This window comes from Onychostruthus taczanowskii, unplaced genomic scaffold (genome assembly GCF_017590055.1).
Source record: "Onychostruthus taczanowskii isolate IOZ18803 unplaced genomic scaffold, ASM1759005v1 scaffold57, whole genome shotgun sequence".
Taxonomy (NCBI): Eukaryota; Metazoa; Chordata; class Aves; order Passeriformes; family Passeridae; genus Onychostruthus; species Onychostruthus taczanowskii.
Window position 1 is genome coordinate 5,283,311 of NW_024503346.1, and position 26,280 is coordinate 5,309,590.

At 45.9% G+C, this 26,280-nt stretch overlaps 1 protein-coding gene across 1 annotated transcript in view; it reads left to right on the forward strand.

The window, feature by feature from the left end:
• Window positions 1-26,280, forward strand: part of NTSR1 (neurotensin receptor 1) — a 54,832-nt gene that overhangs the window by 20,526 nt on the left and 8,026 nt on the right. The window contains exon 2 of the mRNA XM_041417882.1: window positions 17,172-17,373. Within this exon, the coding sequence (XP_041273816.1) occupies window positions 17,172-17,373 (202 nt within the window). The remainder of the gene's footprint in view (window positions 1-17,171; window positions 17,374-26,280) is intronic.

Sequence of the window (26,280 nt, forward strand, 5' to 3'; positions counted from 1 at the left end):
GACTGATGTGTGCAAGTGTTTGCCTGCTCTGTGTCTCAGAGTTGGGCTCTGAGGGGATTTTCAGAGCCCTCTGCTCAATATCTGAGCTGATCCTGCCCCTCTTCCCATCCCACACTGACCCACATTCTCACAACATCCTGCAGAAAAAAACTGAGCACCTTTAGAACATTTTGAGACAGAAATTGTCCACCAGAGAGGCCCCACCAACAAAGGCAGGAGAGCTGATCCTGCCCCTCTTCCCATCCCACACTGACCCACATTCTCACAACATCCTGCAGAAAAAAAACTGAGCACCTTTAGAGCATTTTGAGACAGAAATTAGCCACCAGAGAAACCCCCAACAACAAGGGCAAGGTCTGGAGCATCTCAGCTCTTCTGCTTCTCAGCTGGGTTTCTGCTCAGGGAAGGGGAAGGGAGTCTGGCACATCCCCAGCACAGCCTTCTCCTCGGCCACTGGAATTGTGTCAAAGCCTGAATGGACCTGGGGCTGCAGGAGAGCAGCAAGAGGACACCTTGCTGTCACTGCCAGAGGGGACAGGGATCCTCCCACAGCCTGGAGCCTGCTGCCCTTACCTGGGGTAGCTGTGGCCAAGGTGCTGAGGACTGGCAGGGCAGGGAAGGGGCTCCCAGGCTCACAGCCAGGCAGCACCAACAAGGCTCTTTCCCCCAAGCCTGGCATTCCTTTGCCAGGCAAAGCTGGGCTTTGTCCTCCCTGTGGCCATGCTAAGGGTGAGTGTATCATTGTCCCTGCTAGAAATGAAGGGATGGGGCTATTTTCAAGCTAAGGATTTATTGCTCAGATAAACGTCAGTCTCAGAGGCTGTGAGATTTTAGAGGAGCAAGCATTCGGCCATAGATCAAGAGTAGTCACAAGTTCTTTGTCACAAGTCAATGTGTAACTTTCTAACCCAATGGACAGTTGCCACAGGGTTTATTTTGCTTTCCTAACCTATCACCTTTACTCACTTCTACTGCACTGCAGATAATTTTATCTTACGGGCTTCTAACTCACATGCACACAGATGCTTCTGTTATAACTTCTAAACTCCCAGCTTACTCCACACAGCCACACCCTTACATTACAACCCTTCCCCATCTCATCAGCACAGTCTCTCCCTTACTTAAGGCATAGTCTCACCTACAACTACAAAAATAAAAATTTATTATTTTTTTGCTTAATATTTTTATATTAATTCAAACAACTTCTAAGGCTGCAGATCAAACACCCCAGTGTCTGGGGAGGTTTCTGTTTCTCTGAAAGCCCAAATGCTCTGCCTGCCCAGAGCAGGGCCAGGCATGGCCATGCCAGCCCCGCACGTGGCACCAGCCGTGCCAGCAGCTGCCCTGCCCTGGGCTGTCCCCGTGCAGGGCTGGACATGGCACAGGCCAAAACAACAGCAGCAGCCCCCCCTCACAGCAGCTTTTTGCGAGGAGATGGAAGGGAAAGGATCAAAGGATGGTTTCCTTGTCAAATTTCGTTCGGCGGCATCAAACAGAAGCGTGGATGTGTCGGTTCAGTGTTGGGTAGCAGAGCCAGATGCTCGCAGTGCTTCAGAGAAAATCTGCTTCATTTCATTCCTTCAGCTCACTCTGGAGCTGGTTTTTAGTGGTGAATTAAAAATATTAAAAAAATTCAAGGCTAAATAGTCGATTCTTGGCTATGAATATTTATGGCAGTATTGGACTTGCAAATCAAAGGTAATTTAAATGTCAAAACTGGTGTAAAGTCTCTCCTTTGGAGGATAAGTCAGAAAATTAAACTTGATTACAAGCCATAACATTTGGAAATTAGCATCTTAGGGTATCAGTGATAAACACTTCTGTACATCCCCTTTTTAAGTGATACATTTTTAAAAGATGAGAATTAATTTTAATAAAAAAATGGTCCCTTAATTAACGTGGGGTAATTAACAGGGAAATCCTGGTTGCATTCACGACACTGTGATTACTTAATCTTGCTAAATCACTTCCTCTTTTGCAAGGAATCTGCTTCCACAACTGTTTGGACAGGAATGGCTCCTACCTGAGACAGCCTTGTGTCTGGGCAGCCTGCCTTAGGGATAAAAGCAGCAATTTTTGCACTGAAATTTTTGTGCTTCAAAAAGGAAATTATTTTGGTTAATGCATAGCAAAGGCCAATGTAAGTAAGTGCCAGCAACAGCAGCTGCAACATCGCTGTGAGCGGAGGGGGAGGTGACCAAGAGCCACGCTCAGAGCCTGGGACAGCACCGTGAGTCACCTGCTCCTGATTCCTGCATTGCACAAGCCAGGACACTGGAAGCTGGTACCTGCTCCAGGTCAACATTCTCAGCCATTCCCCAATGGAGCTCTGTGGTTTTGAGAAAGGTAAAGCTGAAAAGCAACCCACTTGTTAAGAACCTGTGAATTGTGCTGCAGGAGTTGGAGCCACCATGGGGGAATGGTTAGAGATTCTTCTGCAGCTGCAATCAGAATCTTGATTTGAGGAGTAGCAATTTAGACCTTTGCTCCATACAGAATCCAAGGAATTATTTAACCCAGCACCTCAGGCTTCCCTTATCTATCAGATTTTTAGCCAACCTCAAATGCTGGCTACAGCCAGGTGGGTACCTCCACCTTTTGGGGTAAGGTCCAGAGAAATTTGTAACAACAAAGAAGCCATTCCACAGGCAAACATCCTTCTCATGCCAGTCATTAGCTGGCTGGATTATGCTTTAGAGCAAAGCAGGTTACCTAAAGTCTGTGCTCAGTAATGACTCCTCAGCAGAAACAAATCTGACATTTGGCCTATTAGCCTCATTTGCAGTCTGCTCTGACAGCATTTGGTCTCACATGTTCATTTTGTACTTTAATTTGGAAAAAAGAAAATCAATTTTGAGAAATGGGAAAGTATTCAGGGCTTGCCTGTGCTGTGGTTTGCAGGAGAGAGCCGTGACCTCCTTGATCTGTTTTGCCTTGGGTTCATTTTCTGAAAGACCATGTGGATTTGGGGTTACAGGGTCTTCCAGCTGCCCAGTCAGGCTTTGGACCCACAGCTCATTAGAACCTGACCTGCTCAATGCAGTGGCTTTTAATTGGCCAACAGAGACATTGCACCAGGGACAGATGGCTCATACCTGCTTTCCTCCCTACCTGTGCTGGATTTAGGGTTTTTCCCTCTGCAGGTCACTTGATCCAATGTCCCCTTCCATACTGTCCCCACCTTTTCAGTATTTCCCTGCTGATTTATCTTCATGGCTCTGTGAGGGGGCAGGGCAGCAGCCTGAAACCAGGAGATCCTCTGAGCTCCTTGGAGATGCCTGGTCTCTCTGCAGCCCCTTGTTTGTCTCATCTCCCTGGCAAAATGGCTTTTCTCCAAAAACCTGCCCCCCACACACACCTCCTCAGGATGACACCTGTAATTCTACTGTAAGAGCAGCAGAGTGCATAGTATTACTGTAAAAATATTAAATAGGCCCTTTCAAGTAGTCTGAAAGCCTGTGCATGAATAATCACCCTGGTCTCTCCTCAGGAGCTCATGGCTTTCCATGCAATAATGTTTCCAGACCCCAGGTGATGTCTCCACAGCAGCCCTGAGTGCCCAATGCAGCACAGGTGGATCCATGTGGAGGGTGGTATTGGCTGTGGAGATGTCCAGGATGAATTGTGCCCACTGGGGACCCTCTCAGAGCAGCTGTTTTCCCTGAAAACCCCAAAACTGCAGTGCCAAAATACCCAAACCATTGCTCACCCTTGTTCCCCTCTGTGGCTGCAGTTCCCAGCTGGTTCAACCCTTGTGTCCATCTTGCAGAGAAAATGACCTGTCCCAAAGCTTCAGGCATGGAAATTGCTCACTCAAGTGGAAATGGACAATTTCATCCAGTTCTTAACCTCCTTTGGGAAAAAAGAAAAAAAAGCTCTGAATGTCTCTGGCTATGAAGCTTTTATTTGCATTCCTTTCCACATTTCTTTGAGCCATTTGTATTTCATCCTTACAACACAGAAGTAAAAAAAAAGGAAAAAAAAGTGATAGACACATTGATTGATAGTGAATGGGCTTTTTTTCCACCCTCTGGATTTGTTCCTTTTCCTCCTCCAGTTCCTGACATCTTCAGTTCTCCAGCTCTCTTTTTCTGTAAATATCCTTAACAGTGAATGGACTCAGGAAATGTTCTCAGGAACACACAGTTCCATGGAGAAACCAACAGCCATACTCAGATCACACAGGCTGGGCTAAGAAAGCACCTAAAAATTATGCTGATTATTAAAGGTCCTTCTCAGAATGAGGGGCTGATCAGGATGGAGGCTGTTTCATCTCCTGAGGGTGCTGAGGATGCTGGAGACAGGAGCAGGACCAAGCAGCAGCCATCAAATTCAGCAGGAGCCCTGGGAAGTCAGAGGGACCCAGTTTCCTTCTGACCTCCCTGCTCTGCCCCAGGAACGCTCCCTGGATTTGTCCATAATGTTCACAAATTTTCTGCTGGTCTGTTTTTTCCTTTACAGCCATGGCAAGTACCCTGCAGGAAAAGGAGCTCGTTTCAGCAGCTCCCAAAGTCAGCAGGAACAGCCCTGGAAAACAATATAATGACAGGGCTGTTGATTTAAGTGGCACAACCAGAGCAGAAATACTGAAACACTCCCAGGAGCACCAGAGGACCAAGGTGCTCCCATTTCACATTGTATTCCTATTTTTTCCCCCACTGGCATTCATCTTAAAAACTGGGGATGCAATGCAATTAATGGGTGCTGCAGAGCTAACGTGTGATAAAGACAAATCTGGTTTTGTGTTCAGTTTATGTCTTGCCCACAGCAAGAGTGAAAAAATCCAAAAGGATTTGGCCACTGTAAAGGAGGTGCTCCATGAAATACAAATGTGCTTTCTGACTTCCAAATTAGGAAAAAATGCAGGGAAGTGACTGAAATTGTACCAGGTTAAGGAAGATCACAAAGAACCTGAGCCCTCCGTGAATAGTGCCTTGATGATAAATCAGTATAGAAGTCTATAAACAAAACGTTCTTTGTGATTTGCCTTGCTCACATTGCTCAAGTGCAACAAAGAGAGAAAATTTTTGTCTTCCTCAAGACACTGCCTAGTCGATACTTTTCCTTGGTAGCTCATCCTGATTATGGGATGCTCTGAGGAGCAGCAGGGGAGGGAATCAGGAGGGATGAGCGCTGCTTGACCTCCCCTCTTGGCTGTGCTTGCGAGGCAGAACGTCTTGAAGGAGAGCTGGAGATCTCTCCAGCCCACTTCAGAGCCTGACTGGGACAGGGACAGACAGGTACAGCCTCCTGGGAAGGACTGCCATGGAAACAGGGACAAGAGGGTCCTACAGCATCTCCTGAGAGCAAGCTCAAACCTCGCTCTGCTAAATGTCACCACTGTCCCCAAGTCTTTATGTCAGCCAGGAGAGGTGCTGGTGGCTGCCCAAGCACTACTTTAGGCTGCAATTAATTTGTGTAAACTGGGAAAAATAAAAAAAAAAGGGGAAACGGAAAAAAAAAAAAAAACAAAGCGAAAAAAAGCTAACCAAAGGAAATAAAAATCCACATTGCCACAGCTTAATAAAGCAGCTTGGGGAGGAACTGTAGCATTTTCTCTGTAAATTGAGGTATGTTCCAAACTTCAGCTTTTAAGTTCAGACCCCCAGAGAGATTGTTAGATTTTAATTGCTACCTTAATCAACATTTATTAGTGCTAACCAAAGCTCCTCATGGATTTAAAATTCAACCCAATTGTCAACTACTAATTACTTTAAGCAGACAAGCTGTTATTTTACCAGCTGTATTAATGAGACTTTTCAGCATATGTGAAATATTACAAAAAGCTTCAGAAAAATTGATCCTGAAATGTAATTCAACAGATAAATTTTTTTTTTTGTGATGACATTACTTGTCTCTCAGACACTATAGCATCTCTTACCCTCCTCTACCTCCACCTCACGTGGCAGAAATGCAAAACCAGAATTGGGTCTGATGTATTTTTTCAGTAGGAGAACAATTTTTTTCTTTCCATTTGTTTAGGTTTTTGTTTAACCTAACTTTCCTTTGAATTGTTCTGAATTGGATCTAACATGTTTTTCAATAGAATGATTTGTTCTTTCCATTTCTTTGGGCTTTTGTTTAAATTAACTTTCCTTTGGATCCTCCTGCAGTGTGTACCTCATGCATCAGGCTGAAGGCTGTAGTCCTTGGCTGGTTTATAACAAAGTCTTTGTCTTAAATCTTCAGCACCATCCTGGGGAATGGAGCTGATTTGTTAATTGCCCTGTGCTCTAATGAGTTTCTGCTCTCCTGTCAGCCAGCTGCTGGTTGCATCCTCATTTTTCCTCACCAAGGGCAGGACAGAGGGGCCACTGCAGCTTTGCCCACCCAGCCCCTGTCCCCAGAGAGGGACCTGGCATTGGGACACGCGACAGAAGGGTGCCCAGCTCCTGAGTGCTCCACACTCATTTACACACTCATTCCAAGTGTAAAACTTGGAATCTGACTTAAAAACTTGGAGCCTGACAGCACCACGTGAGCCAAACAGACCCACACGTTTCTCTGTCATCATCCACCTACCAGGAGAGTGTGGGAAGGAGGAAAGAAAGAAAGCAAGCACCACTTGATTCAACTGTTTGCGGCTCTTCACAGGCAGAAATCTTTGCTTGTTTTGCTCCTGTGCTCGTGTCTTTGGCTTTGTTCCCCTGCTAGAGCAGACTGTTCAGTTAGAATCCTGAAACAGCCACTGCCAGTGACTTCATACCCATGTGGGAAAAAAGGCATCCATTTGGATTATGAGGGATGAAATGACTCAGTATTGCCAGAACAAGAGAAGTTGGGGGATAATTGGCTGTCACCAGGGTTTGAATATTTTTCTTGATGTTGTCTTTGAGTAAATATCCAAGCATGACAGTCTCATTCATGACAACAGCCATCCCAAGCATGAACCAAAGAAGAATGGAATAGCAGGCACAGGTTAGAGCAGCAAAGATCTGGATGCTGGCTCACAAAATCAGCTGCTGTGAGTTATTTACGTGGTGATAGTGCCCTCAGACACACGTGCAGCCTGTGCTGTCCTTAAGGCTGGGGTGGCTGCCCCTCCTGCAGCATCCCAGGCTGCAGAAGCCACACAGGAGTGTCAGATGTGCTGAGCACTTGAAGTTGTGGTGAAGAACACAGGAAAGAGGCTGATTTCCTGGGGTTTGACAAGGACACCATCAGCCATACTCAACATCAGCATCAGTCTGCTCCACAGGGAGCACCATGCAGACACTTGGGGTGAATGTCCACCCCGTGAGCCCCCACAACTTGTGCAACCCAGTAGGAAAGAAGAACCACAAGAGGATAAGCAGAAAAAAACTGCAAAGTCTGGATTAGGATTACTCAGCTGTCAGGAGCATTAGGCACAGTATGAACATTTATTAAATTCTTTAGAGGGCTGACAAGCAGCAGAGCTGGAGAAACCCAAATATCTTGTGAAAGGCAATGGGCAATATCCCTTTGGCAAAACAGGCAGGAACCAAAATACCAGCAGATAGTGAGAACTGAAATCCAACTGCACTGGTAAATTATTTCAAGTGTATTTCCAGTCTGTCATTTGAAGTTGAATTATTATTTCCCCTTCAGTAGAACATAGCTGCTGGGTAGGGTGAGGGGGAAATAGTATCAAAGACCTGTGTGTTCAAAGGGAAAAGCATGAACATTATTCACTGAGTTTTTGTTCAACCAAAAATATTGCCCTAAATAGTGCAATGGATCTGAGGAGCAAGGCTGAGGCCAGCAAACTGACAGCATATGAATTGACTTTATTCCTGTTTGCAGGCAAAATTGGGTAAATTGAATTAATTTACCTTGTAGCTCTCTGTACCAGTCACAGGAAACAAAGAAGGAGGGAGCTGGACTCAGTGATCCTTGTGGGTCCCTTCCAGCTCAGAATTTTCTGTGAGTCTGTGATTTCCTGAAGGAGGGACTGGGGAGGAATTCAAGCTTTGGGTTACTGATGATCATCACTGCTGCTCTGTCACTTCTTCTGTCCTCCCTGACCAGGTACAGGAAGGCAGCAGCTGTCCCATACCAAAATTCTTCCTTTTTAAATTCCACATATCCCTCTTAAATCAATGGCAGGAGGCCCTAAATTAACTGAAGTGAGATGGAAAAGGCCCCAGATTCATCATCTTCATCAAGCTCAACCCTAGAGAGAACTTGGGTTATTTGGTTTTTGGGTTTTTTTCTTTGGCATTGGGCTTTTTTTTTGATTATTCTTCCATTTTTGTAAATAAACATTTTTCCTCCAGTTTTATTAAGAGAATCCATGGTATACAAGGCATTTCCAGTGCACAGTGGTAAACCTTAGAACCTTCCAATTTGTCTATTCTCCAGTCCATTATTTCCAGGACTTCCTGAATGTCACAGTTTTTCTTTCTCTTTGGAAGGCGGAATCAGCAGAGCCATTCAACTTTGAGTTTGATGGGAAAAGACCAGCAAAAGAGGAATTTTTTCTTAAAAACAGTTATAATGGAGTAGGTTCTCTGGCATTTAAGGAAGTAATGAAAAGCTCTGAGATCCCCACGGAGCTCAATATTTAGGTATGACTCTTGTGTACAACTGGGCATAAAAAGATTTATAGGAAACACTTATGGATGAATCACATCTTTTGCTGCTACTTACAATAAATAAATAAATCTGAAAATAGTTCAGGTCACAGCATTGTAACCATGCATAGAAATGAGGTTAAATGATCCTTCAGGTATGCAGTCATGCTCAGGAATGCCACCATTATTCAGTGCTCTGACATCTTTCCCAACTCATCCTGAGCAAGAGGCCCATTTAAGTTGTTCTGCATCAGATGTTATTTTTTATGTACAAATGTTTTCTCCAAGGAGGGAAGTTTATGAATGGGAATGTTTTTGCCATAGATATGATGGATGTTTTTTGTCAGTACGCAATTTATTTCCATCTGTTCTGTATCTGATTAACTCCTGCAGAGTATGTGATTAACTCAACTTCTCAACATCATTAGCTGCTCTGCATTCCCATTATAGTTCATCAGTGTGGGACCACACACAGACTCCAAAATGGTACACGTTGGTTATTCTTAAAACCTTAATCCACACTGCCTGGTTATTCTCTGTGATGGCCACAGCTCTAGGGAGAGAAGCCAGGAAAACATCACTACTGTGGAGCAGACACAAAATGCTAATGAAAACAGAGTTTAAGCAGATCCTCTTGCTGATCTCAATGCTGGAGCTAAATTAAGCCTTTTGGAAGAGTTCATGGCTGGTGTTATCCAGCTGGAGACAGCTCTGGAGGCATCCAGCCAGCACAGAGAGAGGAGAGGACCACTGTCCTGTGCATGGCCACGTCCTCCTGCTGTGAAGCAGGTTGTAGGTACTTGCACCTTGTAGCTCTCCAAGTACAGCACAGACTGCAGTCTGCCACCCCAAGCCTTGTAGTAACACGGATTTTCTTCTGGTATAAATATCTACCAATACAAAACCTGAAACTCCCCCACAGCATCGAGCAGCCAGAGCTCGAGAACAAGCCTTTTGCATTATCCTCTGGGTTGTCTTTGGAGGGGTTTTCCCTCAGTGAGTAAAGCAAGTAAGTGGATGTGTCAGGAGCAGCTGCTCACGAGTCCTTGCTGTGCAGTTAATGGAGCTCCAGCCCCACTGACACTAGTGGCTGCAGGGCAGCAGCAGCACGGGGACAGGAACCAGTCCAGTCCCTCAAGAACATCCAGAAGTTCCATCTGATAATTTATCTTCAGGCTTATCTGTTCTCTTTTTCTCTTTCTTCACCTCAGCACCAGTACCTGCAGTCTACTGTTCCCAGACCACATCCAAAGCAGAGATAAAGCTGGGGCTCCTGCAGAGGTCTGAAATACAGAGTGTTGGCCAATTCCAGCTCCTGTGGCTGATGCCAGCCGAGGTCAACACAACCTGCTGAGTTGTTTAGTCAGCAATGGACTGGATAGGATAAGCCTGTGTTCCAGGCTTTTCTTGAGGATTTTTTTTCCCCTAGATGAAAAACTCTGGATGTCCTGCTCGTGTCTGTGTTCATGCTCACACTCTCACCTCTGCCCCAGCTCCTGAGCTGCTTGTCACTGCCATCCACCCCGTGTCCCCACACAGCTGTGTCCTGGCTTCAGGCTTTGCCTCTGTAACCCAGAGCTGATCAAACATTTTGACATCAATACCTGTGACTGGGAGCAACATTTTACATCATCTTAACCTTTCTTTAAAACGTCTGGGCTTGATATTCAGTGAGTTTGAAAAGGTCTCCCCTGAGGCACGGGGAAGGTGCTCCTCAGTTTCTCTGAGCTCCTGCTCCTGCTCAGGGGGTGAACAGGGGAGCTTTTTGGGGTGAGATCAGAGCAATTCACACAGCCACATTATCCACGTGGATAATGTGTGTGGAATGTGAACTCACCTCTAGCTGGGTAGAAGAGTCACAGGGTATATCAGGATATAACAAGCAGAGGCTTTTGTGGCCAATTCTCAGGGTGCTGCAAAGAGACAAATAATAACTGGGTTTTGGCATCTTGTCTTTGATTATTCATTAAGCTAATGATGGGATATTATATCCTGAATCTACAGACATTTGCATCCTGTCCCTCTTTGGGAGGAAAGGGGAGGGTTATTTCCCCTGAGGCTGAGCTCAGTGGGGTTTGTGTCACTCTGGTGCTGTGAGGGGACCCTGCAGGGATGCAGAATTCCACCATAGCCACCAAAAGTGTCTGCACAGGGCACAGAGTGCCACCCACACAGGTCAGCAGCCAGCTCTGTCCCAGGGTGACAGCTCTGTCATCCCTGCCATGCTGTCAAGGCTCTGGAGAGAGCAGCCACCCGAAATGGAGTGTGACAGGCAAACCTGCCCCAGATAAAACTGGCAGCCTGTAAAGGTCGAGCTCCTGCTCAAATGCACTGGTAGAGCTCCAGATACACACACAGCCTTTGGCACTTGGCCAAATATTCCTATTTACCCAGCATTTGTGCTCCCATACCAGGATGCCCTCATCCAAGGTAAGGACCAGAGCCAACACATTGCAGTACTGGTCCCCTCAAAAAATTCCAGAAGAGATAAATTCCCTTACTAAGCTGTAGTTGTCCAGCTTCCATGCTTTTCCCTGTGCCAGTTACTGGCTCCAAAAGTGGGGTTATTTTCTTCTATCACTCACAAACACTAACCTCTCCTGTCCTGTTTTAGCTAAGGAATGGCATTTACCTGACAATCATGAGATACTTGGCATGGAAAGCTGGAGAGCTAATGCAAAGGTGGGGTTAATTATATGGTAATTTATTTACTGGGGAGGAAAAAACCTGTGGATGGTTTTTTTCGTCACACACATCCTGTGAGCATCAAACATGAGTGCTATTGCCAAATGCTCCCTTTGGCATCCCAACACGATGCACCTTCCCCTTCCCTGCTTTGTCTTGCACAGATTGCTGTATCCTGGAATGCAGTACTGTGCTTATTAAAGGCTGAAATTATCCACTGGCTGGTTAAAAAAATGCTAATTCTGGCTACTGAGTGAGATAACCAGTAATTTTGTAAAGTACATTTAGTCAAATAAGATTTTTTGGCAGCCAAATGTTGTTGTAGCAGAATGTGCTTTCCTGATTGACATATGCTAACAATACTGCCTCCACAGTCAGGGGGAGGATAATTTACTTTCCATTTCCATTGGAAATGAGGTGAACCAGAATGTTAAAATGTGGCTCTGTGGTTTAACAGATCTGCACAAAACCACAAATCAAATGATGTGCTGTATCCTCAGTCCTCTCCCTCGTCACTTCCAGGAAACCAGCAAGGACACATCTCCTCCTGAGTCACTTTTCAGCTCCTTTGGGGTTTCTCACCCATTTCCCCAGGAGTCTCTGCACTGAGAATCCTCCCCAGCAGAAAACAGGAGGGCTGCAGCCATCTCACAGCATTCCCCAGGTGTGCACAGGGAAACGAGCTATGACAGAAGCTTAGTGGGCACAAATGAGGTTTTCCCATCTCGCCATCATCCACACTTCTCTCCATTTTAATTGTCCTTCCCACAGCCATGGAAAGAAAGGGAAAAATCACTCTGAGCATCCCAGCTCACTGCTGGAGGGGGCTGTGTCCCTGGAGAGCTGACAGAGACCAAGGATCTGACTCTGCTGTCACCTCATTTATCAGGCTACAAGGGAACATCTCTGATCTCTGACACAAAATCCCTGTCATAACCCAGGTTAAAATTATCCCTTAATCTCAGCTGGCCCCCTTGTCCACTCCAGGGGCCTTGCTCCTGCTGGCAGAGCACCCCAGCTGCTGCTCCCTGGGATGCACCACACTGTGCTGCTGCTGTGACCAGCATTTCATGCTCCATTGGCTTTGGGGGATTTTATTTACTTACCTGGAAAAAAGGCATGAGGGAAAACACAAGACCCGTGTTCAAAAATCTTTTGTGTTCTCAGTACTGGAACATTTTCTATTTTCTCATCAAAACTCTTTCAATTAAAATGTTGTGAGTAGTTCTGATACTTGGTTGTTTTTATTATAAACACTTACAGTGTTGATTTTGCCACTGGATGTCCAGAAGAGCCTTTAGCCTAATGTGTTTGCTTTTAACCAGTTCTCCAAGACTTCACTCATTTTTTCTGTGCCTGTCCAAAATCTTGTGCTGAGGGACCATGGGAACATTCAGTGCAGGTGGCTCAGGTGATGGAGTTTTGCTGCAAAAAAAGGTGACCCATAAACAAGTGTAATACTCATAAATGTTACCCTCCTTGCCTTCAGATGTATCTAACAAAAAAAGTCTTGGCTGGTAGTAGGGATCCACACCCCATCTTTTTCCAAAGTGACCTTTGAACCTGTGCTCCTCCAACAGTCACCTTGGAGCACAAGAGAATAAATCTTTGCAAACTTCTCTCATTTACAGACTTTGTTGGAGCCGTCTGGGGAGTTTCTTGTGCAGTTCTGTGCTCATCTTCTCCATCACAGCTGCGAGGGAGCTGATGGCTGCTGCTGGTGGTAACCCAGGGAAACCACACACTCAGATAATTTGAGGCACTGAGACTTGGCCAAAGTGAACCACGTCAGCAGGAAGCTCAGCAGAGCCAGGGGAGCAGTTTTCCATGTAAAAGATTTAGGAAGAGTCACAAACTTGAGAACTGGGTTCTGCTTTCCTGTCCCTTGGTTTTGCTGTCCCTTCCCCCGTGTCTCTCCCACACTCTTGTTTGGAAGGAAGAAGCAAAACTCACAAGGCTGAATTCTCTGTCTCACACAAAGCTTGATTTTTATTGAGCTAACTGTGAGGCTGATAGCTGCATCATTTTCACTTCTAGAAGTTAGATTTAAATCCCACAAATTTCCATTTATTTTCTCATGAGCATATGAGGCCCCGTCCTCAGCTTTGCTCCATCTCCTGTGTCCTGTGAAACCCTTCACAATGGTAATAATTCCTATTTCATGTTAAAATCACCTTTGGCAGGAGATAGCCAAGAGAAAGGTGGGATGAAGATTATCATCAGAGAGCCAGGAAGGCTCAGTGCTGGGGCAGGGCAGGACCCCAAGGGCTGCTGGCCTTGATGGAGCTGGGGAGGTCATTGTCACCACGCTGGGGACAATGAAGGTGTGGTACCTCTGAGGACTGGGGAGTCACAGAGGTGTCTCTGCCTCATCCTGGCATCCATCAGGTGATCAGATACCTCAGCTGTGCCTCTGGGGGTTCAGGGTCTCAGCTGAGGTTTCTGCTGGGAGCTCACCCTCAGGTGACACCTCTGCTGGCATTGTCCTGCTCAGCACAGCCAGAGACGAGTGACTTGGGTCTCTGGCTGTCACTGCTCAGGCACTGCTGGAAGGGAATGTTGTTGTTCTGTACCAGACAAAACATGATTTGGTCCTGAGGTCTAATCCCATCCCACAGATGCTGCCAGCCTGGTGCTTGAGCAGCATTTGGGGTTTCACTGAATCCAGCTGGGACAGCGGCATGGAACTGGGTTAGTGTTCCATGTGTTCCATTCTGTCCTGCCACTGGCAAACATTGCAATACTGGACTTTTTTTCTCTTTTTTTTTTTTTTTTTTTTTTTAATTAGGATTTAGCACACAGTCCTGGGGTTGGTGGTGTTGTGTTTGTGTGGGTTTCTTAGCCTAGAGGGCAGCCAGGGCTGAGCCTGTCCCTGCACAGCTCTGGGCTCCTGCACTGAGCTCACTCTGCCCATTGTGGTGCTGGGCTCTGGTGGGCTCACTTTGGTGCAATCACATCAGTTTTGAAGGAGAGGAGAATCAGACTGACCATGCTTGGTGGGAGCAGAGATGAGTGCAGACCCCTGTGCTTGTGCACCAAATAACAGAACACAGGATTAGATAGATCCAGCATCACACAGACTGTGCTTTCCATGGTGAGCCAACATCAATCTGAGACTTTCAGGTCAAAAATGAGCCTGCACACTCTCTAAACCCTCCTTCCTGGGGCCAGAGTAGTCTGTGAATATCTGTAAAGCTCCAAAGGCTCCCATGGGTGTTCACTGAGAGCTGTAGCCACTTTAGCCCACTGATGTTGGAGACACTGCAAAAAATCCCATTAAACACCTCCACAAGTCTTCCTGCTCCTGAACTGTTGTGTATGTAATCCTGGGATCCCAGAGCAGCTGCTCCTGAGCAAATGGGAAATTTTCCACTGACTTTGAAAAGTTGTTGGAGGCACCAGCTCCAGCAGCGTGCAAAGTCACCTGAAAATGAGGTGTTGCTGCACTGATGTGCACAGTGTGCTGGGCTCCCAGCAAGCAGCTCGACAGAAAAACTGGGAATATAAACAGTTTGCTTAGGAAAATTGGCTTTTCTAGCCCTTATGTACTTTGGGACTCTGTGTTTGCAAATTATTCATAATTCTTTCAACAAATTAAAACATTCTGCTACTGGGGAAAATATTGATTTTTTTTTAATATTTTTTTTTTTTAATATATGAGAGTTTTGCTACAAACCAAGGCAGGGAAAAAAAATCTTTAAATATAGCCTTTTATGGAAACTATGCAATATTCCCATTTTTACCATAACAATTCCTAAAAGGGAAAGTCAATGCTATTCTAGCCAATTTCATAAGCTCTTTAAAAGACTTCACAATGCAACTATGAAATGAATCAAGGCTTTTAAGACAGCTTGGAAAAGACTTCTAGAGTTCTGCAAAATTCTATCAAGCAAGTGCAATTTACACTAGGGCAAAATTTTAGAATGAAAACCAATAAATCCTGAATCACAGGTGACAGAGTGAAACATTTCCAGAGTTAAGTGCTGCATTTTGCTGATGTGCAGACATTGTTCAGCAGTGGGGAAGAGGAAGGGCATTCTGCAGCTAAAGCCCAGAAATTGGAGTGAGGAGCTGCAGGGTTCATGTCTTAGTCTGACCTGGTAAATCTGATCAATCATTTCCGCCCTGTGTGCTCCAGCTCAGCCTGGCTGCATTACAAGGGTTAAATAGTTAGTCCTTACTGCATAATGATCTGTCTTAGCCTGTGGAGGCAGCTCCAAAAGATGACTCTTCTTTATGTACAGGAGGCTGTGAGATCTTTTAAAAGCCTAGAAAACTGCTTTATACTTAATAAAAGAGGCCATTAGCAGCTAGTAGTGGTGGGGTGTATCTAGGAGCTCACTCAGCCCCTGAGGAGCTCTGTTATTATTACCAGCACAAACGGGAGAGGATGTTCTCACCATGTGGGAGAGAGACAAAACCCAGCTGATGCTTTTGCTTGGCACATTGAGCTCTGGAGCACAAAGTTGTGCAGAGCCTTGATCCATCCAAAGAAAACCTGGGCAACAACCACAGAGCTTGTCTTCACCAAGAGAGGAGTTTCTGCTTCAGATCTATGGACAAAGGAAGTGTTTCTGATGTGCCTCTGCTCTCATGTGCTCATGTGCTGCTCATTTCTTTGACTGATGCCCTGCAGCACCCTGGCAGTGTGGTTGGGTGATTCCCATTCACTCCAGCATTTCTGAATCCCTCCAGAGCACAGAGCCCACAAATCTGCACCAGACACAGGGGGTACAGAGAACCCTGCCCACCGTGGTGATGGTCCAGCAGGGCTGGGTGGGTGGAGAGGGGATATCTCCATCCCAGCAGATGGAGCACCTCTCTCTAGATGAGGTTTTCAACCTGCAGAGGGGCCTGACGTTGGCTTGGAGGGCAGGGTTGTTCTGTGTCCTGCATCACTGAGGTGAAAGATAAGTCCCTGTCTGGGGAAGAAGTCAGCCTGCCTTGGAACCTTCCCACTGAGCAAATTCCCTCTTGAGTTTCATAGTTTCATCTTTTTGTCATTTTATCACTTCTAATGCAATTGCTTTCACAGCGATTTGCGGCACGGCTTAATTCTTGTCAATATTTTGAAATTCTAAAAACTTGAAGGGCTTTTCATTTGTTCCACACCCAGCTGAGTGATGTGCTGAGTCTCTTCCTGTACCATCCAGCAGAGAGGATGAGCTCTTGGGCTCAGCAGAGCAGTTCCCATCCCACCATGGCAGATGTGCAGGCAAACCCTACATGTGCCTCTATTTCCCTGAGCTGCCCTTTGCCAAGCTCAGTTCCACTGAGCTTTCTAAACAGCCCAAAAGCCTTGCGTTTAACATGAACTGTGACTTCTACTTGATTCAATCACTGCTTAATTTGATCCTCCATTTAATTTTATCAAAACTGTAGTAATCAAATAATTTGTACTAAAAACATTACGATTTCCACTTGTTTATTCTGATCAATTTTAATCCTTTAAGGCACAAGGTTTATTTAACATTGTTATGAGGTAACAAAACACTGTCATTAAATCCACAAGGAAAGGACACAAGACAAAAAAAGATAGTTAAAAAGATCCCAAGGAGGGCTCGTAATGCAGGAAAAAGACAATAACACACTGTTATTTAGAAGTCACGCTATGCATGATGAGAGCTAAGCAGCATCCTGCTGGTTGTGAGATGAAAAGATCAATGGCATGTTTCAGTCGAGACATTTCTGGCAATGAGCTGCACTGAAAAGGGGAAAAGAACGTCATTAGTTATGAATGATTTTGCCTTTTTTGGGTGTTGACCGACATGAATGAACCTGCGTCAGCAGCATTTGAGTTCTCCCTCTGTACAACAATCCTTCAAAACCAGCTGAGTAAGAGGAGGGAAATCTTTCCACTGCAGGCTGTTCCTCTGTTGCTTTGAGAAATAAAACCCCAACCTCCTGCTCCGCTGCTCCTATCCCTGATTGTGCCCCATCTCTCCCCTTCAGGTCAACACCTTCATCTCCTTCGTGTTCCCCATGGTCGTCATTTCCGTGCTCAACACCATCATCGCCAACCAGCTGCTGGTGATGTTCAAGCAGGCGGCCCAGGAGAACCAGGTGTGCACCATTGGTGGGCAGCAGACCATGCTCAGCATGTCCATGGAGCCCAGCAGAGTGCAAGCCCTGAAACACGGCGTCAGGGTCCTGCGTGAGTATCGCCTTCCCTCCCTGTCTGAATAAATGACTTGAAGGGTAACAGGTGGAAATTGGAAAACACTTCCGCCCAAAACGCCCTCTCCTTTTGTCTTTGCTTGTTGGTTTGCAAAGCTAACGAGCAGAATGGCTCACTCTGGAAAAGCAAAGCCAACCCAGCATTTTAATGATTTAGTTGATAGCAATTTAAGCCTTGCTGGTGTTGTTTCATTACTTCCCTTTTTCTGCAGAGCTCTGGTTCAGACAGAGCTTAAATAAAAGATCCTGCACTCAGGAATTGAGCTGAACTGCAGAGTAGTGCATGTCTTGATTAAATAAGCTGAGGAAAAGACCAATGAATCTGGTAGTTTAACCTTAGAGAGGATAAAGAAAAAGCTGCTCAAAAATAGTACCCAAAATAGCTAACAAAGGGTGCCTATAGTGGTTTTAAACATGAGATGGGGAAAATTTGTTAGCATAAAGCTTTCTGTTGTTCTGGTGTTTTCAGAAGGGTTTGGGTTGGCAGGGACCTTAAAGTTCACCTAGTCCCAAACCCTTGCCCTGGGCAGGGACACCTTCCACTATCCCAGGCTGCTCCAAGCCCTGTCCAACCTGGCCTTGGACACTTCCAGGGGTGGGGCATCTTGGTATTTGAAGTGTTTTGGTTCAGACCACATTTCCAATGAGAGAAATCCCTAGAGAAGGTACCAGGAGCCTCCACGACATTTTTCCAGCTGTTTTTCACAAGGAATGCATCCCATGCAGCACTCCATGCCCATGCCGTAGGTGTTCATCCCAGCTTCCAACTGGGAAACGCCTACTGAGAAAAAGGAAAGAAAAACACAGGGGACATTAAATTCCCCACAATTACCTTGTTGGACTGTGTTTATTTAGTGTCTCTGCAGCCCAGTGAACTGTTATCCAGGGGTGGGTGAGGAGGGAGCCTGCCAGGACTCTGCTCCTTGCTATTCCTTTCTGGTTGTTAACACTTCTGCCTGCTGCCACGAAGTGCGAAGCTGCCTTTTCTCACTCCTACTACACCACCTCACACACCTCTCTCTCTCTCTCCTTTCAGTACTGTATCCTCTTTGATCATCAAGAAGAGAGAGCTCTTCATGAATAATAGCAGAGAAACCTAAATTTACATCTGGCATTCCTCAGCACTGGAGGAAGTGCACCCCTCACCCACAGGTCCGCATCTCCTCTGAGGCACTGAAAAACAGCCCTTCACTTTCTGAACAATAAGCATAATTTTCTTTTTCATCTTCTTCTGCTTCTTCTTTTTCTTCTCCAGGCAAATTTTTGGGTTTGCTGTGTACTTCAAAAGCTGAGAATATTTGGCAAAAGTGAGGGTTTCAGTCTGGGGCCTGAGGTGGTTCAAAAGTGGTTCAGATGTGGCACCACGGGGCTCCCCCATGCAGGGTTACCCAGATATTCCAGGCATCTCCTCAGGGCCACGCTGGCAGCAGGACTGAGCTCCCCTCCCTGCTGGGAAGGCAATGAGAGGGCAGCTGTTTGTTGCACTTCTGTGCTGAGGAAGATCCAGTAAATAAAAAAATCCTCCCTCACTTTTGTCTGTGATTCACTCCACCATGCAGAAATTCTCTCTTTATCTAGCAAGTGGGATTGAAATCCTGTGCATTTCAGTTTTTCAGATACAAAAAACTGATTTTTTTTTTTTTTATTAGTGGAGGTGCTTGATTCACACTTTTGTCACCTGTTCCTCATGATTTGCATTTTAATAAACCAAGTCTCTGAGCTGTCTGAAAAGTAGAAAAGAATACACAAAGATTCACATGCTTTATCCTGGCATCCATGACATCCAAAATCATTAACAGAGTCTGGGCTCATTTGTGGAAGAGGGTGAGAAAAGAAAAATGTCACTTGTCCCCCCTTATAAAACTGCTGGCAGAGTATCAGAGCTTCATGGGGGTGAAAGTATTTTCCATTTCCAAAACTGAACTTTGGCCTGAAGTACAGAGAAGGCTGATTTAGGTCTAAGGGTGAAATGTTTCAGAGCTTGTAAAAGTTGTGCTCAGAAAACAATTTTTTGTGTTTCATGGTGTGCAGAGCTGCTGGATAAGATCAGAGCAGCAAAAAATTTCCTTGCTCCAAATGTACTGAGATTAAGTATTTGTTTACATTGAAATAAGAGCTAAAAGTGGCCAGGCTAACAGCCTCATTCAAAACATCCACAACAGTGTTTTCCTCCCTTCTGCTAGCATTCGTGTATTTTCTTGGCTCTGTCCGACTGTGGTCATGTACAAAATAATGAGAGATCAGGATCAAGGAATGTGTCAGGCCTGTTGCCTGGGAGCCAACTCATTAAGTCAGGAAGCATGAGATTCCTGATTGTAATTCCCTCAGAGTTCACCAGGTGTGAGGATTCAAATTCAGAGGGCTCCGGGCACTTTGCAGCTTCCCAGCTTTTTTACTGAGGATATCAGGGCAACCAGCTCTGCTGTTAAAAATACCTTTCACCAAGAGATTCCACACCCTCCTCCACCCATCCAATTCCTTCCATTAAACCCCCTCCAGTCTGTGTTGCTATCCCTTGGCTATGTTGGAGCCCTGGGGTGCTGAGTCTCCCAAAGCTGTGTGATGCTTCACAGAAGTATGAACATTTTCTGATTGCACAGCCTGATATGCCAATCACTGGATAAAATTCTAAATAATCCTTAAATGCTCACATGTACACACACACCAGAACAATCATAGAATCATGGAATGGTTTGGGTTGGAAGGGACCTTAAAGCTCATCCCATTCCCCTGTGCCATGGGCAGGGACACCTTCCACTATCCCAGGCTGCTCCAAGCCCCATCCAACCTGGCCTTGGACACTTCCAGGGATCCAGAGGCAGCCACAGCTTCTCTGGGCAGCCTGTGCCAGGGCCTGCCCCCCCTCACAGGGAAGAATTTCTTCTTGATATCCAGTCTAACCCTTTCTTCTTTCACTATAAAGCCATTCCCCTGCACTGTAACTCCAGGCCCTTGTCCCAAGTCCCTCTCCAGCCTGCTTGGAGCTCCTTTAGGCACTGGAAGGCTGCAGCAAGTTCTTCCTGCAGCCTTCTCTTCTCCAGGCTGAACAACCCCAGTTCCCTCTGCTGCTCAAAAATCAGGGTGCATTTGAGCTTGGCTCAGGATGAAAGCCCTGTTCAGCCAAAATGTCTTCAGGAAAGGGGCAATTTTGTGGCATGGACTGATACCCCCTTCAATACCCCTGCCTGCAGCCCCTTCTGCTCCAGGCAGCCCTCAGCACCTCCTGGCTGCCTGCCAGATCATTCCCAGGTGGATGGAAGGAAGGCAGGAGTTATGGAATGGCACAGCTGAGCTCTGATAACGACACTGAGACAAACTGATGGACAGCAAGGGGAGGCTTTGCAAGGGGACGTTGGCTAAGCCTATTAAAATGTAATCAGTTCCAGGTAGCGTTTGCTGTGTGTCACTGAAGCTGCTTAATGAAAGCAATTATAAAGCACTTAAAGGTTTAGCCAATTAAAAGAATATCCTTCAGTCTCCCACAGGTGGCTGGGTGATGCTTCAGTCAAATGCCTCTTAGCAGATGAAGTCAAGATGCATTTTTTACTGAATGTCTGTTTAAATTATTATTTTGAGGCCTCTGCATTTTGTCAAGTAATACAAGACAAAGGCCAAGAATTAATGATGTATCCATGTATTGCATTAATTTGTGCATTAATAATTCCCTTTCTGAACAAATACTTTGAAGAGTCCATTCATTTCTTCTCACCAATGCTCCTAGTCTGAGTTACTCATTTCAGGAGGAGAATATTGCCATGAGATTTAGTTTAACCAGCCTACAGATAGGAATAGCTCATACTTTGCAGCACAATACACAGAAGAGCACCAGTCTAAAACTCCTTAAACAGTTGTATTTCATAATTCCTATATTCTAAGGAAAACAGATTTATTTGTTCATGAATCATTTCTTTTCAAGAAAGGAACAAAATTCATGGCAGTTTGTATCTCTAATAAAAAGTCTGAGCAACTCCAAGTGGAGTTCAGCAAAACCCCTGTGGCATTAAGCTTGAGTGGAAGCTGATTTTAACAGCTGAAGTGTCACACTGAAATTTGGGAGGATAAATTACCTATTTAACAGTTGTATATATTTCCCAGAGATGTTTGTAGTTGTAGGTTTACTTTGCAGTCTGCCAAGTGAGATAAAACAAGCAGCACCAGAGTGCTCTATAAACACTCTCCAAGGAGCAAAAACCAGGGGTGGCTGCACCTCTTGGGGCTGGGAGTCTCTTTTTTCCCCTCTCCCAAGCTGTGTCCCTTTGCTGGCCTTGGCATAGCATTCCTGCAGGAATTGTAGGTTCTTGTGGCTGCATCTCAGCAGAAAACTCCAGCACTGGCCATGCCCTGAAGCAGATTTTCCAGGTGTTAAGCCGTGACAATGTGAGTGTTTAAAAAGTTAACTAATGTGATTGTGAACATGAAGTCTGGCCAGGGCTTTAGTTAGTGTAGAAGCATGCAGTGAATACAGCTCCAGGGTCCCTCTGATGAGCAGAAACTGTTCTGGGAGGAACAAAGGATATGCGAAACTCAAAACTGGAGGGGAAAGAAGAAAGGGCTGCAGAGGAAGCCAGTTCAGCTTACACCTGATCTCACCAAACAGAAAGAGACTTGAACGTGGTGAGGATAAAATGGGATTCCTTCTCTGCCTTTCAAAGGGGAAATTCTCTTCCTTTCTTCTTCCTTCTCTTCCAGACATCCAAACATCCCCAGGGGAAATGGCATGAATGAAGTTTAAATGGAATCAAACAACCTCTTCTCTAATTTCCAAAATAATTATTATCTTAGAAGGGAACTTGGGAAGAGACCCCAGTATGCACTGGGACAGCAGTGCTGTGCTGCTTGCTAGTGCCTGTTCTTGGGCCAGCTTTAATCTGTATTTTCTGCCTTGCTCCTTATGGATGAAACTGGTGCCAGGGGATGATTTAACCACTGGCGTGAGCTGGGGCAAGAATTCACATCTATTTTCAAATCTGTCATCTGAAGCCATTAAAAATCAGGACTGGAGAATACAGTCTGGGTGAAATATGTTGATTTTGAATGCCAAAAGATTTTTCCATTCACTGTGCTGTCTCACTTTCACTAATAAAGAAGAATTTAGGGGTTTTTTTGATCATACATTCAGGAGAATTAGGGGATTATATCCAGCAAATGTTGAGTTTTCAGGACTACTCAAGCTCACTGTTACTCCCAGTTTCTTCTTTGCTCTCCTGAGTACTCCTGGTTCATGCTGGTGGTCCCCAAACCCTGCTGATTGTTACTGACTTTTATGGAAATCCTTTATTCCACAGCCTTATGACCCAAATACCAGCATAAGTAGTTTTAATTTTACTGGGCTCCTGCAATCCCTACTTTGGGGCCTGCTGATATAAATATTGCCAAGAGCCTGTCAGGTAAGGACATCATGTTAATATAAACAGCACCTCGAGGTTTAACGAGGCAGTGCCAGCTGTGCCTGCATTGGCCCAGCTTTCGCCAGCTCCCAGATCAAACAGCACTTTGGGAGAGCTTCTCTTGTAATGGCATCAACTAAATAAGTACACAAAATCCAGGAGCCTGGGATATACAAGGATTGTTTCTCCAAAAACCACCCTGACACGAGCCTGATAGCCTTTTGTACACCTCATTAGTACCAGCTGGTGGGTGTGCACCCCTTGGGCAGCATTGGGAATGAGTCTGAAACACAGAAAAAGCTGAGAGCTGTTGTTCAGGGCAGTCAATGCCTCCCCAAACAGCTCCTGCCTTTGCTCAGGAATTCCACTGTGCTGCTCCACATCTGTATGTGGCTCAGATCCCCTTCCAATGCAGAGAAAAAGAAATAAATTGGCTGAAATAGTCTGGACAAAACTATCAAGGGATGGATCCGAGCCTCTCTGGAGGCCTGAGCAGCAGCAGGGGTGTTAAAGAAGGAGCAGCATCCCTTTTCTGCCTCTCCTGCAGAAAGGAGGACAGGACAGAGGGATACCCTCGCCGAGGGCCACCCCGGGGCTGCAGGGCTGTGACTCAGCATCCCAGAGGAGCTGCAGGAGATGAAGTGAGGAGGAGGAGGAGGAGGAGGAGGAGGAGGAGGAGAGCGCCAGCCCAGCCCAGCTTTGTGCCGCAGCAGCTCCCGGGTGAGTCACGGCTGTGGCTCCTCACCCATCGCTGTCCAGGGCTCTGAGTCACTCCCAGCCAAGGCATGGGGGCTGGAAACCCCGCCTGAGCCCACTCCTGAGCTCAGCCAAACCAGCCAAACCATGGCATGGGCTTCCTACTCATGGTGCTCTGCCCCATGCACTGGCTAACCCAGAGGAGCTCCTGGAGCAGGGCAGGTCCCAGCCTCAGCCCAGGGTACACACAAGGCAAAATAAAATACCCAGTGTGATCTAACGGAATTTAACCTCCAGGATTGCTGCCATGTCCAGTTTAGTCTGAGAGCAGAGACTGGCACAGTTTAAATCTCCTCACAATGAACAAGATGTCAGTCAGAATTGATGTTTCTCTTTGCAGGACTTCCTGAAGTAAAAACAAACCAGGGCTCGTCCTCTGCCACTCCTCCTTCCTCTCCCCTTCTTCCTTGGCATGCAGTTCAAACAGGCAGAGAAAAGAGCCATTATAAGACAAAATAGAAAACCGCAGGATGTAATAATTAATGGTTTAATACACATTTAAATTGGGAGTTTGATTTAGAAGGGAAATGAGGGCATACATTGGTGGGAGGATCATTCCCTGCCACCCCTGGCACACTGGGGTCATCCCCACATCCACTCCCCAGCCCTGAGTTTTGGCACCTCATTTGCTCAATTATGGGAAATATCAGAAGCTCACGGAGCAGCTCTGCTCCTATTAGAACCTTATTGAATTAATTAGAAGTGAGGGATGTGTCTGGTTTATTTTTAGTTCAGAAAAGAAAGGCAGGAAATCTACAGCCTCACAAAGACCATCCTGGACAGTGACACCATCACATATTGAGTCAAACCCTTCCCCTGCAGAGCTCAGCTCCAGCAGGCTGACCTGCTCCTTCTTACTCCACCAAAGGAACCCACTTGTCAAGCTTTTGATGATGAAGAACACATCCTAGGAGCTCATAACAACAATAAAAAATCATTTTGGCAGACGGTTTGCCCAGGATTTGTTTTACAGTTCAACCATTTTGACAGGCAGAGCAAAACAGCAGGAAAAGGAACCAGGTATCTGGGAGAAAAGGGAATTTTCATTCTGTATTAGGTGAAAGTTAACACAGTCTCGTATTTCATATTCCTCCCAGGGGAAAGGACCCAGGAGGGCAGGATTGCCACCCTAAATCTGGTTGATCCCTTGTATGATAAAATGAAAACATACGGATTAAGGGTGACAAATTCGGGTCGGGATCTCCTAATCTGTGCAGCACAGAACTGCACAGTGTGTCACCCAGCTGGAACTTCCAAATAAGACCATAAGTGTCTCCAGTGCACTTCACATGTTTAATAGAGATTTAATTGTGGAGTGATTGCATGTGATATTACAGAATTATCACAGATTACTTAATTGCTGATGTTAAGCAGATACTTCTCTCAATATGTGTTTTTGTTACTATAGATCCATATTATTTGGCACAGCATTGCCTGAGCAGCAGAAGCAGAGATCATTTACCAGGAGAAAACCACTTTCATTTAAAGTGTTAGTAAATTTAACAAGCAGATGTGTGAGATTCTTATAATTGGCTGTCGAAAGAATCCGGATCCTGCCGTTCCTAAAGAGCTGCACACAGGGGTGAGCAGCTGAGAAGTGCCAGCGAGTGGAGGTTCCTGCAAAAATTAAGATGTGCCTGAATGAACCTGTGTTTGGAGCCATTTGGGAAGCTGCTTTTGCAGCCTGAAAATGCAGCTAATCCTGTGCAGGAGCTGGGAGAGCAGATGGGCTGGAGCTGCGATGTTGGCTCGCTCCATTGGCCCGAGGCTGACGGATGCAGGAGGAGAGGCTTGAGAGTTTTGCTTCTCCTGCAGCCCCTGGGAGAGATCTTCTGGAGAATCACGGCGGGGGCTGCTCCATCCAGGGCAAACCAAAAGCCCATCTGACAGAGAAATGGATTTCTGGATGTGGCCAAAAGCGGGTGCTCAGAAATGTGATGGAGCGAGGCACGCTCCCACCGAGCTCCCAGGGGATGTCCCCACCTCTCCTGTGCCACATGTCATGCAGGGGCTCTCCTGCCAAAGTCCCATCAAAGCTCTTCAGGGAGGGATCAGACACAGGTCAAATTAATTCACTTGATGGCATCTGAAGGGCTGCAGGCTGTCTGGTGATGAGTTACATCTGTGATCGCTGTGGCCAGAGAGCAGCCAAAAAACAGTTTGAAAAAATGAATTCACTTGGACAAGAGAATAAAAACAGACCCTCTAGCTTTCTTTCCAAAACATCTCCCTTCAGCTGTTCAAATCTTTATTGGATAAATGTCTTTTGCAGCATTCCTGGAAGATGCTGTCATGCATCATGGAATAGAACCTTCTCCACTGTTAGCTGTGTGTTTTATGAGAGGGAGCTCATGGAGTTGGAGTAGGGTGTGAGTAGGGAGCTGGACATCAGGGATTTTCTAATTTCTGCTCTCCTGTGCCTCTTAGCTAAGCATCAGTGATGGGGAGATGCAGCCACAGCTAGACTTATTCCGCCTGGACTGATTATCCAAGGGAATCACATCTCCTTGAGCTACAACATGGTCCCTGTGGGATGACAGCGTCCGGGTTTGGGACATATCCACATAAATATTTTCAATCCCAAGGCAGAAAACCCCCCAGCCTTTGGCTCCACGTGCCAAATCCACATTGCACTTGTGGTACCTCACTCTGGAGCAGAGCTTTGCTGCTTCCCAGCCCCTTACAGGTCACATAAAGGACAAGAGTGATGCGTCCCTTGTTGTCTGTAGAGCAAATTTGGG